This window comes from Diplotaxodon limnothrissa, linkage group LG17 (assembly GCF_057381915.1).
Source record: "Diplotaxodon limnothrissa isolate DT_005_m linkage group LG17, D_limnothrissa_male_GT1.1, whole genome shotgun sequence".
Lineage (NCBI taxonomy): Eukaryota > Metazoa > Chordata > Actinopteri > Cichliformes > Cichlidae > Diplotaxodon > Diplotaxodon limnothrissa.
Genome location: NC_140612.1, coordinates 16,248,017 through 16,262,482, shown reverse-complemented (window position 1 = coordinate 16,262,482; position 14,466 = coordinate 16,248,017). Strand labels below are relative to the sequence as shown.

General features: G+C 41.6%; 1 protein-coding gene across 1 annotated transcript; it reads right to left on the bottom strand.

Moving 5' to 3' along the window:
• Positions 1–11: 11 nt before the first annotated feature.
• Positions 12–13,640, bottom strand: dph5 (diphthamide biosynthesis 5). The gene is made up of 7 exons (XM_085376159.1): positions 13,393–13,640; positions 11,323–11,447; positions 10,636–10,744; positions 4,776–4,896; positions 2,722–2,761; positions 1,039–1,142; positions 12–747 (listed from the first exon to the last, which is right to left on the bottom strand). Exons 1-7 carry the CDS (start codon positions 13,525–13,527, stop codon positions 515–517), a joined length of 867 nt encoding a protein of 288 aa, XP_085232285.1. The 5' UTR covers positions 13,528–13,640; the 3' UTR covers positions 12–514.
• Positions 13,641–14,466: the final 826 nt, after the last annotated feature.

The following is a 14,466-nucleotide window of genomic DNA, read 5'->3' as shown; positions in this document are numbered from 1 at the left end:
AGCCCTATGGAAAGAAAAGCTCTCACTTCACGTGCAGTAATATTTGTACTTGGTTTTAATATCAGAATTGTAAACAGCGGTGCCTCTGCACGAGTGGAAACATGCAGGTTTAACATGAAATGATCACAAGTTGGAGCTGAGTTCAAACATATTTCCTGCCTCCTTCAAATGTTTTTTTTTTAAATATATTACTTTAATTCATTTTTTCTGCATCTGTGTTTGTGACTTCTTTGTGAGGATTACTTTAAATCCATCACAGTTAGGGAACATTTTTGGCCCCAAAAAGATTCAGAGTTTGGGAATTAGGGAAATGCTTAATATTAATGCCACTGAATCCTGACTAATGACTCAGCCTTGTATGGCTGTTTTTATCACATAACAACAACAACAACAAAAAAGTTAATTGGGAAGGCTCAAGGTCTGCCTCAGGGTGCAGTTTAATTTACCATTTGGGGCCTGGGATTATATAGTGTGTCACTAATGGTAGTTGTAGACAAGCAGGTGAACAAGTGTGTCAAGAGGTGTAGGTTGAGCTGTCAATCATGTGCAGGTTTTCCAGTGCGTTTGGTTCTGCATTTACTCGCAGCATGTCCACCTCCAACGGGTGGAGTCGACCGGTGATGACCAGCGAATGGAGTGGAGCACCGAGGTCACATGACACCAGCTGATTTAATGTTCCTACACGGATCTTTTGTTCGTCAGAGCCGAGTCGGGCCACGCCAACGCACACTGTGTCCTCCGTCATGCCTGGAAAAGGGGGGCAAAGACTCATGAGTTTGAGAGCTGCAGCGAACACAGCTGACTGGCTCTTTAAGGAAAGATGGAGTGGTCCAATCAGACACATGACTTTCAAGACTGTTAGCATGCTACTGGTTCTCCTAAGTCGTGGTTCAGAATATCCTAAAGATAAAACACAGTACTACAATATTTTTTGTAAACTTGATTATCGTTTTCCTTCTACCTGATGACTGTACCAGAACTTCAATCTGAACAAATATGGGATTGATAGAAAGTACTCGCATGTCAGGTACGACTCACCCAACTCCTCGCCCTCCTCCTTCCTCCTTTGGATGACCTGTATTAGCTGATCTGCAGCCTGGTTGACTGTCATGAAGCGAGGAGGCTCGTAGATCTTCTTCCCTCTAAAATCAGTAACCAAAGATTCACTTTAACCACATGTCATTCTCCTTTAATTCAAACCTTCACATCTGTGCAAGAAAACTTTGAAACTATGCTATATTACCAAAAGTATTCAGTCGCACGTCTAAAATCATTGAGTTCAGGTGTTCATGGGCACAGGTTTATAAAATCAAACACCTACAAACATTTGTGAAAGAATGGGTCACAGGAGCTCTGTGAATCCCAGAGTGTACCGTGATAGGATGGCACCTTTCCAACAAGTCCAGTGGTGAAAATTCCTTGTTACTAAATGTTACACGATCAGCTGTTAGTGCTATTATAACAAAATAATGGATACTGAGATACATACTGCACAGAGGTCACCAACTTTCTGCAGAGTTGCTACTGATCTCCAAACTTTATGTGGTCTCCTGATCACCTTGAAAAGCCACTGAACTTCTTTAAATATCCCGAAGATGCTTCACCTCTAATCTGAGGAGCTTTTTCAGTTCTAAGGCCAAGTGGTGGAGAGTCACAGATTTAAGCCAATTGATCAGTTCACAAATAATTAGTCATTCAATTCAATTTTATTTATACAGCGCCAAATCACAGCCGCCTCAAGACGCTTAATATATTAAGGTAGACCCTACAATAATAAGAAATCCAACAAGCATATGATACACCCCCCCCCCCCCCCCCCCCATGAGCAAGCACTTTGGCAACAGTGGGAAGGAAAAGCTAACAGGAAGAAACTTCCAGTAGAACCGAGCTCAGGGGAGGAAGACGGAACAAAACGCATGCAGTGGAAGAGAGCCAGAGATTAATAATAAGTAATGATTCAATGCAGAGAGGTCTATTAACACATACTGAGCCAGAAAGGTGACTGAAGAAGAAATACTCAATGCATCATGGGAATCCCCCAGCAGCCTACACCTGTTGCAGCATAACTAAGGGAGGATTTAGGGTCACTGATCCAGCCCTAACTATGTTCTTAATCAAGAAGGAACATTTTAAGCCTAATTTTAAAAGTAGAGATAGTGTCTGTCCCCTGAATCCTGTCCTTGGTGAATCTAAATGGCAAGTAGTTGTCTCTGTGTTAGCCCTACGGGTTTTTTCCGAGTGTGCAAAGCCGGGTCTGCCATTCAGTGATCCTGGAGCTGCAAACAGGCTATAATCATTACAAGTATCGTTATTACTAAAGGAGGCTGAGGAGTAACTAAACATCTAACATGATGAACAGGAAAGTGCAGGAGGTGAAGAGGCCATGCTGCTAGCGAGTCGGTAACGAGCTGAGCTAAGATAGCGAATCCCTAAAGACACAGTAAGTGAATACTGTGAATGTAATTAGTGGGTGAATCAGCAGAGAATGTGCTTTTGATAGAGCACGTGAAGAATACACTATGAAATAAGATGTCATCTATAATCTTTTTGATTAAGTTGCTACGCAGATAAGCCAGGCAAAAACGTCATGTGGACATGGTCTGGGTTTCTGGTTCTGACAAATGCTGACTGAGGGTTAAGTCAAAAAATAACAGACCTCACATGGTGAGATCTCTAACACTCCAGAGGTGGTTGTGGATGTGATCTGGATCTGATTCTTACCTCATCATGTTCTCGATGCTCTGCTCTTTGACTTTAATATCTAACAATAAAACCAAAAGAAGAAGAAAACTGTATTAAACACATCTCGCACTGTTTTTACTTTTAATCTCAGAACTAAAACGTGCACTTACATCCCAACAGTCCCAAGAAACCATTTGATTTAAAAAAAAACAAACAAAAAAAATCTACCGTTTGTATTTTTCTAATATCCTTTTAAATTAATATCCAATGTAAAATATCGCACAGAAATGTGTCAGTTTTATTTTAAATAAAAATTCTCACCCGTTAAAAATGGATGCGGCTCAGGGAACAGAGTGGGTTGGGAAGTTGGTAGTTCAATCCCTGGCTCGTCGATTTGCATGTCAAACCCAAGTTGCCACGGATGCACACATTACTGTGAGTGTGTTAATGTTAGATAGAAAGCACTTAGGCAGAAAAAAGTGTTTGTGTGTGTGTTGGGTAAATGAGGCTTGTGGTAAAAAAAAAATGCTTTGAGTGGTCAAACTAGAAAAGCACCATGCAAGCACAGTACAGAATTTACAAAACATTTCCAAACCATGCTTTTATTTTTACTAGAATCAAGCACAGGAAATTAATTAAGCAGAAGAGAATGGATGGATAAGAATGTAAGTAAGTATTCTGGTAAATGGACTGGTTTTTATAGAGCGTTTTAATACTCTGGTTGAGCACTAAGAGCACTTCAAGTACAACCCTCATTCACCGAGTCATACAAGCACTTTTTCTGTGCCTAAGTGCTTTCTATCTAACATTCTCACTCTAATGAGTGCATCCATGGACAGTAGTAGTACTGCTCTACCTCCTGAGCCACAGCTACCCAGTTACCAATTTACAAATAAACAATTTCTGTCATATTGCAGACTGAAGGTTCTTGAGGTTTCGACAACAAACCACATAACATTACAAAAAAACATTATATAAAAAAATGCTGTCGACCGCCAGTGCCATCCCTCACACACCCATAGTACAAATTTCTAAAATATGTCACCTTGTTCCCGAGTTATCTCACTCACACAATTTTAAGAAAACCTCTGACCTTGAGGTCAAGGTCACTGATTATTTAAATAAATACACCTATGGTATCAATTTGAAGCTCCTGTGTCGCCCTATTCTTGATTCATCGCATTCACAAACTTGGGTTTCCATGAAACCTGCCCTTCTGGCCAACTAAAAATCTAAAGTAGGGTGAAACATTTCAGCAAAATCTTATTATTTTCTGTCAGCTAAAGAGAAATCTCACCGATCACGTAACAGTATGGCTGTTATTTTCGTAATATTTTATTTAATGCTCTATTTTAAGATGTGCAGTGTCTGTAAATAATCTCTTTTAATTATGACGCAGCTTTTTTCATCACTGTTGCTGTTTTACTTACTTATGAATAATTCCCTATTATGTTAAAAATGTCCAAAATCATAGTGAATTCTTGAAATAAATAAATGGCTCATCTGGGTGTCCTGCCGTGTTTGTGAAGTCAAAAAACATGGCCGTGCTCTTTTGTAAATGTGTGTGTGGCGAAGTAATAGATGAGGTACGGACACCAGCATCAATCATCCCAGGGACCCCAAATGCCCCAAACGCCCATAAATTAGGAGTCCAGTGGGAGGTGGATGACCTGCTGGTGAGTGGGCGTGTTTTAAATATTCATTACAGAAAAAAATAAAAGAGCCTCAGATGGCCATCAGCATTATTTCAGATTAATTCACAATGACTGTGTTTTGATTCAGACCTTTTGTTTGCATATTTTCAATAATGTTTTACATTTTTAATACGTTTTATGTTAAAATGCCTTCTTTCATCATTATTTTTTACTAAATTGTACTACTTTTCTTGGATATATATATTTTTCTACTTTGTTAATGAAATGATTTCAATTCAGTTTAGAAAATAACATGAAATTTCAGTGGTATCGGTTTTTGTTTCAAATATAAATAATTGTATTCTATTATCCTATTTTTTTGTTTTACATTATAATTTTATCTTGGATATTGTGGATTTTATTTTAGGAGATTTGTCTGTGTTTGTGTGCAAGCCTCACCCAGCAGACAGAGTGTGTGCAGTCCAGCTGTTCGGTTTTTACAAATTTTGTCGTAGAAGCTCTCTGGTCTCCACGTCTCTGTCCAAAACACTACAGACACCGTTTCTCCAAAATTATACAACTGAAACACACACAGACAAACACATGTTTCCATCACATCAAAGGGCTTTTTCCCCAACAGCTATTTCCAGGAGAATCACAGTTTCTTGTCCCTCAAAAGGAAGCGAGCCCTCACAATGTGATAATGTAAGCAAGTGTATAGTCAAATATGAGACTGTAAAATGGTTGATTGACATTTTTGTATTTCGCTGGTTAAAAAACATAAACATACTCCTGGAGGTAGCGATATCAATGTCTTGAATGGAAAAACAGAGAAACAGATTAGACTTTGCAGAAAACATCTAAAAGAGCCAGTGAAGTTCAGAAAAAATGAAACCAAGATGAACTCATACCAGAAGGACGGGAACAGAAAAGCATGGAGGTGGCAGTGTTATTTAATGGGCATGTACAGCTACCAGTGGAACCAGTTAACTGTTTTGGAAGTGGTAGGATGAATTGTGAAGTGTACAGGACTTTCTGTACGATCGGCTTGGATACAACTAAAACTACAAACTGATTGCACAGAACTTCACATAACAAATGGACAATGAACCAAAGTAAACTGCAAAAGTAACAAGAGTTTCTAAAGCCAAAGAAACTGGATGCCTCTGTCAGCGCGCCCCAGGGTGGCTGTGGCTACAATGTAGCTGCCATCACCAGTGTGTGAATGTGTGTGTGAATGGGTGGATGACTGGTTGTGTAAAGTGCTTTGGGGTCCTTAGGGACTAGTAAAGCGCTATACAAATACAGGCCATTTACCATTTTTACCATTTAAAATTGTGTTAGTTTGTCCAAATACTTTTGAGACTGAAAAATGGGGCACTATGCAGTCATGCGCAGAAGTCTTGGGTTATTTCTTTATAATTAAATTATCCTCAACGCACTTATACTGTGCTAGGACACCGGGAAACAAGTGCAGTTGTTTCTTCAAAGGTGCAAACATAAGTAGAAATATAGTATATACGCTAACGTTTTGTTTCAAGTCTCAAAGCTTGAAAGTCAATATTTGGTATGACCACCTTTATTCTTCAACAGACTGAACTGTTAGACAACATTTCTTCTAATTTTGTTAAGTAGTCTTCATGAATAGTTCACCATAGTTCTTTGGATGTTGGCCGACTTTTTGTTCAATTCTCGGTCAAGATAATCCTGCACTGCTCAAAAATGGTTGATGATAAATAAATAAAATTGAATTCAGTTATTTATAGCCCTGTGTCAGACTGGCAACCTGTCTAGGGTGTACCCTGCCTCTCGCCTTATGGTAGCTGGGATAGACTCGAACAGCTCCAGGTTCAGGGAGAGGACCCATCTGCCATGACCGGTTGGGAGCAAATCCAAGCAAATCCAAACTAGGAGCTGGTTCCACAGAAGAGGGGTCTGAAAGCTGGAGGCTCTGCCTCCCTTTCATGTTTTTCTACCTAGAAATCTCTTGCACTCCAAGAGGGAAGTGTTCTACTGGGGTGATAATATATGAGGAGAAGGATTATAAATTTGATTTGGGTTTAACACAGAATCAATGAAGAGAAGCCAATATAGGCGCTCTCTTTCTTATCCCTGTCAGTGCTGCAGCACTTTGGATCAACTGAAGACTTTTCTGGAAGTTTTAATATGCACACTGAAGTACATTTCCTCAAAAATGACTCCATGAGTCCTCACATTGTTACTGGAGGCCAAAGTAATGCCATCCAGAGCAGGTGTCTGGTTAGACATCACGTTTTTGGATTTTTAGGGCTGAGTACAATAACCTCATATTTGTCTGGTTTTAGAAGCAGGAAATTGGAAGCCATCCATGTCTTTATATCTTTAAGATATTAATGCAGTTTAACTAATTACTGTGTGCCACCTGGTTTTATGGACAGATAAAGCATGTTGTGCTGCCTTCTTCTAATACTGCCTTACATGTAAAATGTAAATAGAATTGGTTCTAGCACTTTTGCGCCACGCTGCTAGTAACAAAGTTCCTAAAGATGCAATTAAAAAGTGGTTCTTTGCCAAGTTGTCTCTTATGTGTAGACACAACACTGGCTCTTAAGTGTGGAACTCCAAACTAAGTTTAATGTGAGATACTTCCCATTTATATGACCCCTTTGTTAAATCATGAATTAACTGCAATTAGCTACATTTTTTGGAAAGTTGAGCTCAACTTCACCCATTCTGAAATACTGCCAGACTTTTTGAATCTGGAAATCATTTAAATGTCTAACAAAGTGAAATAGGCTTGATGGTCTCAAAAGGGAAAACATCATACAAAAGGGAACATAAGAATAGGACAAATAAAATCATTGACATCTATCAGTATGGAAAGGATTATAAAGCCATTCATAAGGCTTGTGGACTCCAGAGAACCAAAGTGAGACTTATTATCCACAAATGGAGAAAAGTGGTAAACCTTCATAAAAAACCCAGAACAACATCTAAAGAACTGCAGGCCTCACTCCTCTCAGTTAAGGTTAGAGTTCATGATTTAACAATAAGAATGAGACTGGGCAAGAATGGCATTCATGGGAGAGTTCCAAGAAGAAAACCACTGCTGACCAAAAAGCACACAAAGGCTTGTGTTTGCCAAAAACATCTTGAAGATCCCCAAGACTTTTGGGAAAATAAGCCTCATCAAGATGGCAGCCCCTCCAAGGATATTACATATGACATCTATACGACAGTGCTTTTTTTGGTTCTGTCAAGTCTTTTTTTTCCTTTGTAGATTCAACTAGATTCGAGAAATGAGAGCAAATGATGTGCTTTTGCGACACACTGCTAGTAACAAAGTTCCTAAAGATGCAATTAAAAAGTGGTTCTTTGGTAAGTTGTTTCTTATGTGTAGACACAACACTGGCTCTTAAGTGCTTTACATTTTTGAATGATTGGGTGGCGTAACAACAAAAAACCATTTGAAAATGGTTTAGGTACAAGAACTGGACTGAAAATTAATAATAATAATAAAAAGAAGCAGCTAATGCCCAGAGAAACACTCTGAATGACCTTTAGAAAGACTGGAAAACTTGGTTTACAATCCTCCGTGGTGGGTTACAGAAGCAAAATTGCAATTCTTTTTTTACCTTTCTATAAACGTGCCTGGACCTGACTGAACACACATCAAGATACTAGCCAATGCTTAATAACAGAGGGCGTTGTTAATCAGTTTTACATAGATAGAATACCCAACAGTCAAACAATGTCCTATGAACAGCACTTGGTAGAGGTGGGAAAGAAGAACTCTTTTTTTTTTCTTCTTTTTTTAAAATCGAGAAGAGAACTCCGGCAGAACCAATCAGCAGGGGGCACCATCTGCCACTAGCAACTCAAGATGCAAAAAAGAGACAGAGTCCTAATGTGCATGTGCTAATGTGACTGAATGCAAATTAACACAAAAGAGCTCATGTCTGAAAGGTGCTGAACAGTGAAATTCTGAAGAGCTGTTCTTGGATAAATGTTTTTTGCTGATTATTATTAGTTTTATCTATAAATAAAACACCATCAAGAAAATTAATGTACTGTTTGTTTTATAGAGAAAAGCCCTGAAGGACTCCAGTTGTGAGTGTGAGTGCATAGCACCTAGAGGAAGGAATAGAGCTCATTTGCATGTGTCCTTTCTCATTAGCATATTAACTACTCCCACTGGAAATGCTGTCTTTACATTAATGCTAATCTTTGCATGTTTGCAGGAGGAGGAGCTGCAGCTGGGTTCTGCTCTATGATTGGCTGCTCTGACAGTTCAGTTATTGATGAGATGGAATTATTGAGAGGTGTTTACTGTGACAAAAAGGTTCGTCATGAGCTGCAGCTGCACTCATGACACAAATACAAACACAGATTGTGCAAAAAAATGGAAGTGGTTTCCAACTCCTTCAGTTGCATAAAAACCAGCTCTCCTGATCTGTCACCGCAGTAAACACTATTCTGGTGACTCAATGGGCTTAATCCCTTTTGGAAATGATGGTCATTAGTAGGCTTAGAAAGGATGACAGATTCTTGACTTTACAGTCAAACCCATGCTTTGCTTGTCAATCATGAACAACTCCTCCAGGGGAAGCACCATGGGGGCTGCCACGATGAGCCCGCACCCTCCACAAGCAGCCAGCTACGCCAGAGCAGACCGAGCTCTTGGCCCAGAGACTTGAGACCCAAGGACATCCCACCCCCCAGCGGGGGCCAGACAGAGCCAGGGGCCCAAGCCCTGCAAGCAGGTGCCAGGAGCAAGCCAGTATACACCCGAGCTACCAGGCTCGGACACTACACCAGACTACATAAGACAGCTGACAATGTATCTGTAACATGCAACTTCTGTCGGTGCTGTGTTACTGGAAACTGAATTTCCCAGAGGAACCCACCTGAGGGATTTTTAAAGTTTCATCTAATCTAATCTCTAATCTAGATACCCAGGTTGAGTCCATCCTGCAACTCTGGTAGATTCCCCCCCCCCTCTCTGCCTGCAGCGTGGTCTCCTCAAAAGTAGAGAGCACCTTCAAAAAGATGGCAAAAACACTCCCTGCCAGCTAAAGAGGCCCCCAGTTCCACCAATGCACCAAAGGGCCACGGCCAGGCCCCAGTGCATGCAGCAACCCAAAACCCCGTCAAAACACCAGCTAGGACCCAAGCCCCCGGGGCCTAGCCAGAACCAGAGCATGGAGGTGGTACACCCCCAGAACTCCAAGTCACCAAGCCCACCCCGCACTCACCCAGGAGCAGCACAGCTACCAGACCGGTCACCCACACCAGGTCTCTTTTGTGCCACGGACCGGTTTATGTCCGACAATATTTTCACGGACTGCCCTTTAAGGTTTCGCGGATAAATACAACAAAATAAAACCAGTACCGGTACCCCCCAAAAAAGATTTATTCATAACACACAGGAAAAGACCAGGAAGGCCCTGCACTACAGGGGAGCTGCCACCAAGGACTATTTAACTGTCTCATTAACCTTGCTGCTAGTGATGACCAGGTCATCTCTCTCATTCCCAGACTCTGCTTCCAATACAGAATACTATGTCCACAGTTGAAGTCAGCTACACCCCACCCCCACTAAACAGAATGTAAGTGGAGCACCACCTTCCCTTTCTGAGTTGGGCTGACAGTTTGAGTCTGCTTCCAAGTGATTCTAGCAAAGTCTTTTTCGGTTGCTTTACCTGGCCGGGCCCCAGAGGCTAAGGCCTGGCCACCAGGCACTCTCTGGCCAGCTCTGGTTGAGCAGTTTAGACAGAAGGTTTGAGCAACATGGCTAAGAAGGTTTGGACATGCACAGAGGAGCAATAGTGAAGAGAATACAGTTCATTTATTTTTTAAACCCGCCTTTTCATTTTCATTATGTCTTCAAGTTAGGGAAAGGTGTTTTGATTGACAACTGTGAAAACATTAGCTGACAACTCTCCACCCTGCATCCAAATATGGTCACTTCTGCACCCCCCCCAAAAAAAACAAAAACAAAAACAAAAAAAACCCCGAAAGCAGCCAAAAGCCACTGAGGACTCCCAGCACTGGAGTCACAGTGACTCTATTCCTTCTATTATCAGCACTGACTCCTATGCAGTGAACAGAGTAGAAACCATCAGGCTACACACATAAACAGCAGCTTTTCTTCCTGCATTTTCAAACCAGTTTCATCTCTGGACTTTAGTCCCCCATGGAATCATTACATTATTGTTGTTGCTTGCCACTAGGTGGAAAAATATAAAGAAGTTTAAAAAAATGCAGAAAAAGAAAGTGGATGTGTTTGAGCCTGTGTTTGGAAGTTCTGCTTCACAGACTCAGTTCAGGAAATAATTACCTGCAAACCACAGCAGCCCACTGCATTCATGACGGAGGCATTGTGAATGACTTTGTATGGTATCCCAGCATTCACTGCTCTCAGCACTAGGTCACTGTGTGTGGTGGCTCTGCAGAAAGACACAGAAAACAAGGGCAGCCTTTTCTTATAAAATACACAAAATCTATTCAGCTGCTATATGCCTGGTGCCTATGTAACAGCAAACTAGCTGACAATGAGTTGACTCATTATTATTACAGTAAACTAACCTATGAAGATAACAGGTTTTCCCCAGTGTTGTGTTGGACAGACTGAATGACAGAGTAATGTATAGATGCTGAGGTCACGGACAGGTCAAACCTCAGTGTGATGAAAAAAAGCTTCATTATAGTTTTCAGTGGGCCAAAAAAGAACCCGTGTTTTTTTGATGAAAAACCGAGTCTGAAATTCCCACGGACAAGACTATAGAGCTTGTATATTCCATTCAGCAGGCGAGCTGCTCAGCACTCTGTTATTATGTCTGAGAGGAATAATGTGGCTTTGGGCAGAAATCTGCTGAAATGTAAAAACTCTGCTCTGACACAAACTCTGTGGTTTTATCTTCCTCTGCTGCTCCCCACTACAGTGCGTGTGCTGACAGAGCATACTTCAGATCTGTGGGATCAATTGGAGCTGTTGCTTACACAGTCCAGAAACACTGTGACTCACCCAAATGGGTCGCCCACCACCAGAAATGCCACATCAGTGACATCTGCATCCTCCAGGATTTGATCAGCTCCTTGTTCAACTAGATCTCTGTCTGCCAGGATCAGCTGCTTCCCATAGTACTCCTCCTGAAGCAAAGGAATATACTGTTAGGATATTTTAACAAGAATACTAAGAGCAGACACGTACTATTCAAGTAGATGTTCATTTTCTATTTAGTTCTCACTCTCCTGAGACCCTGCATTGAATAAGCAAAAGATGGATGGACTGGTGATTACAAAGTACTAATTGAAGCGTTCAGATCACTTTCTACAAGTCTCATTTACCCAATCACACAGGCCCACATTCATACTCAACTTTAGTCTATACCTAAACACTTTCTTTTAGTCATATGCACCCACTCACACTCCGATGATAATTGGAGGGCAACTCGCTCTTTAGTATCATGCCCAAGAATACTTTGACATGTGGACTGGAGCAGCTGGGGATCAATTGAGTAACCTGCTGACTGCACCTTGGGCTGTGCTCTGAAGGACATGTCGTTGTCAAATACAACTCCAAGATTCCTCACAGTGTTACTGGAGGCTAAGGCAATGACATCCAGAGTAAGCATATGGTTACATATTTCGAAGGTTTTAGGGCCGCATACAATAACTTTATCTGAATTCAGAACAGGAAATTAGAGGTCATCCAGGTCTTTATGTCTTGAAGACATTCCTGCAGCTTAACTAACTGGTGTGTGTTATCTGGCTTTAAGGACTGATAAAGTTGGGTGTCATCTGCATAGAGAGACATCAGCCCATACACCGTGCTGCCCTGGCAGCATGAGTGGGTGCTCAGGAACCTGAATGTGAGCTGGGAGCTGACGCTGCACACTCATGGGGGTCAGAAGGTCGTGCTGGAGCAGAGCCGAGCCTACTTCTTAGAGTCCTCCGCGATCGTCCGCTGGAGCGCAGGGTGCTTCCCGTCCTACCATCACATCAGCAGCACGGAGTCAGCCAAGAAGCTGGCCTGGCGCTCTAGGATTTTAAACCTATATATGCAGACTCATCCATAGAAGTTCATCGGCAAAGACAGACAGATCAGGCATCGGCATCTGGAGGGGTCGGAGTATTGTGGCCTTCATCATGAACAGCCTGCACTTCCACAGGCTGGTGGAGAAGATTCTGCCGGGATCTCCAGTCTGCCCATACTCCGGATCTTTGGACCCGCCCCCCCGTGGACGAATCAGACCCTGAATTTGGTCTCCACGACTACACTCTGCACTTCCTCCAGCATGCAGATCATGTAGGGACACTTTTGGCAGCTCTCCTGCAGCACAATTCAGCAGGGACTTTCTGAGTCAGCAGGACCGACATGTCCCAGCAAAAAAACACAGTTTTCCAAATAATTTCTTAGATTAGAAAATATTATGTCTATAAATATTAATAACCAGTGGGTCTAAGTTATTATTCTTGAGAATCGGAGTAATTAAAGTATATTTAATAGAAACAATGAAAATGCTAGTCTGTAGAGAACTGCTTATAATACGTACTACATCATTTGTAAAACAGTGAGATACAGATTTGAACAATTTGTTGTGGATGGGATCAAGTAAAGAGATGCAAGATTTAACTGATGAATAATTTCTTCCAGATTGTTAGCATTTACAGGTGAGAATGAGGACATTGAGCTTGTGGTATTAATTTGATCAAAATGTGAGGAAGTCCTAGATAAATTAATATGAGAGACATTAGACATCTCTAATCGTACACCGATCGTCTGAAGAAAGCAAGAAATTACATTTATTTGTTGAAATTAATTCATTGAATTATCCAATTCAGGACCCAGGTCTGAATATGCAGTTAAAAAACCCGACGGGATTCATCCTTTTGATTTACTATAATTACTCATTGTAAATCATATGATGTCTTCGAGTAACACGTACTGAAACCCAGTTCTTATGTAAAAAGTAAGATATTTCTTCCTAGTTCTGAATCAGTCCTACAGCCAAAACAAGCAGCTCCTCTCCTGGGACGAGCTTTCATTTCAGCTCTGGTCCAAATCCTCCGGGTCGTAATGCTCCGGACTCACCAGCGCCTCTTTGCCCACGGTGAGAATGGATGTGTAGGCCTCCAGGTAAACTCTGGAGCAGCTCTTCACCGCCTGTAAACCCTTCACTGTAATGTCTGTGGCGTCTCCGAGCCCCAGACCGATCAGATACAGCATCCTGCCGGTCCCGCCTTCCGTACAGGTTCCGTGTTACTGCCGCAGCACTTAACGGAGCTAAAACTTCTTAAAAAGAAGCACCCAGGCGTGAAACTTTCCCGTATTCACGTGGGGACTCGCTGCGCTACTTGGAATACGGCTTGTCGTGAACTGTTTACAGTTGCGACAGCCACAGCCGCGATACGGTTAAGTCTTCAGCCGACTGCAAGCCCTGATACATGGCTCGCATATGTTTACAACTTGATCTAGTTTCTTGTTAAGCGGGAGCTTTGAGTAGTTTTACTAGAGCTTGATTTACAAGCGGGTCTGCATGTGTCCATCATGGCAGCAGTCTTTCTGTTGGAAATAACAGTAAAACTTGTGTATATCTTACTTCTGAATTACAAGCAGCTCAATGAACTTCATTTTTGTGTCAGGAGAAGCAGAAATGGCTAAAAGTAGAAAGTATCAGTGTGACAATGAACTTCCTCCTTCAAGGAGACAGAGCAGCAGAGAGGCATGTAAGCATGTAAGACTGCATTATTATGATTATTCCGGTTGGGGGGCTTTTCAGATTTCCACAAATGACAGCTGCTCCATCCATCCAAAGTGGGATGGATGCCGTTGTTTTTGATCCAGAAAATCTCCTAATTATCTGTAAAAACTCACATCGTTTTGTACACAGCAGTACAAAATGATGTGATTGGGGAGGGGACCCGAGAGAAAACAGTCCAACATAGCAGTTTTCTAATCTCCCTGCGCACTCAAAGCACCTCATTCACACCAGCACCTTTTCTATTCAAGTTCTTTTTATACAACACTCACATCCATACTCTGATGAATACATCAGAGAACAACTTGTGGTTAGTATCTTGTCCACAAACATTTTTGCATGCAGACTGGAAGCAGCCAGAGATCAAACCATCGACCTTCCAATTAGTAGATGACCTGCTGTACCTC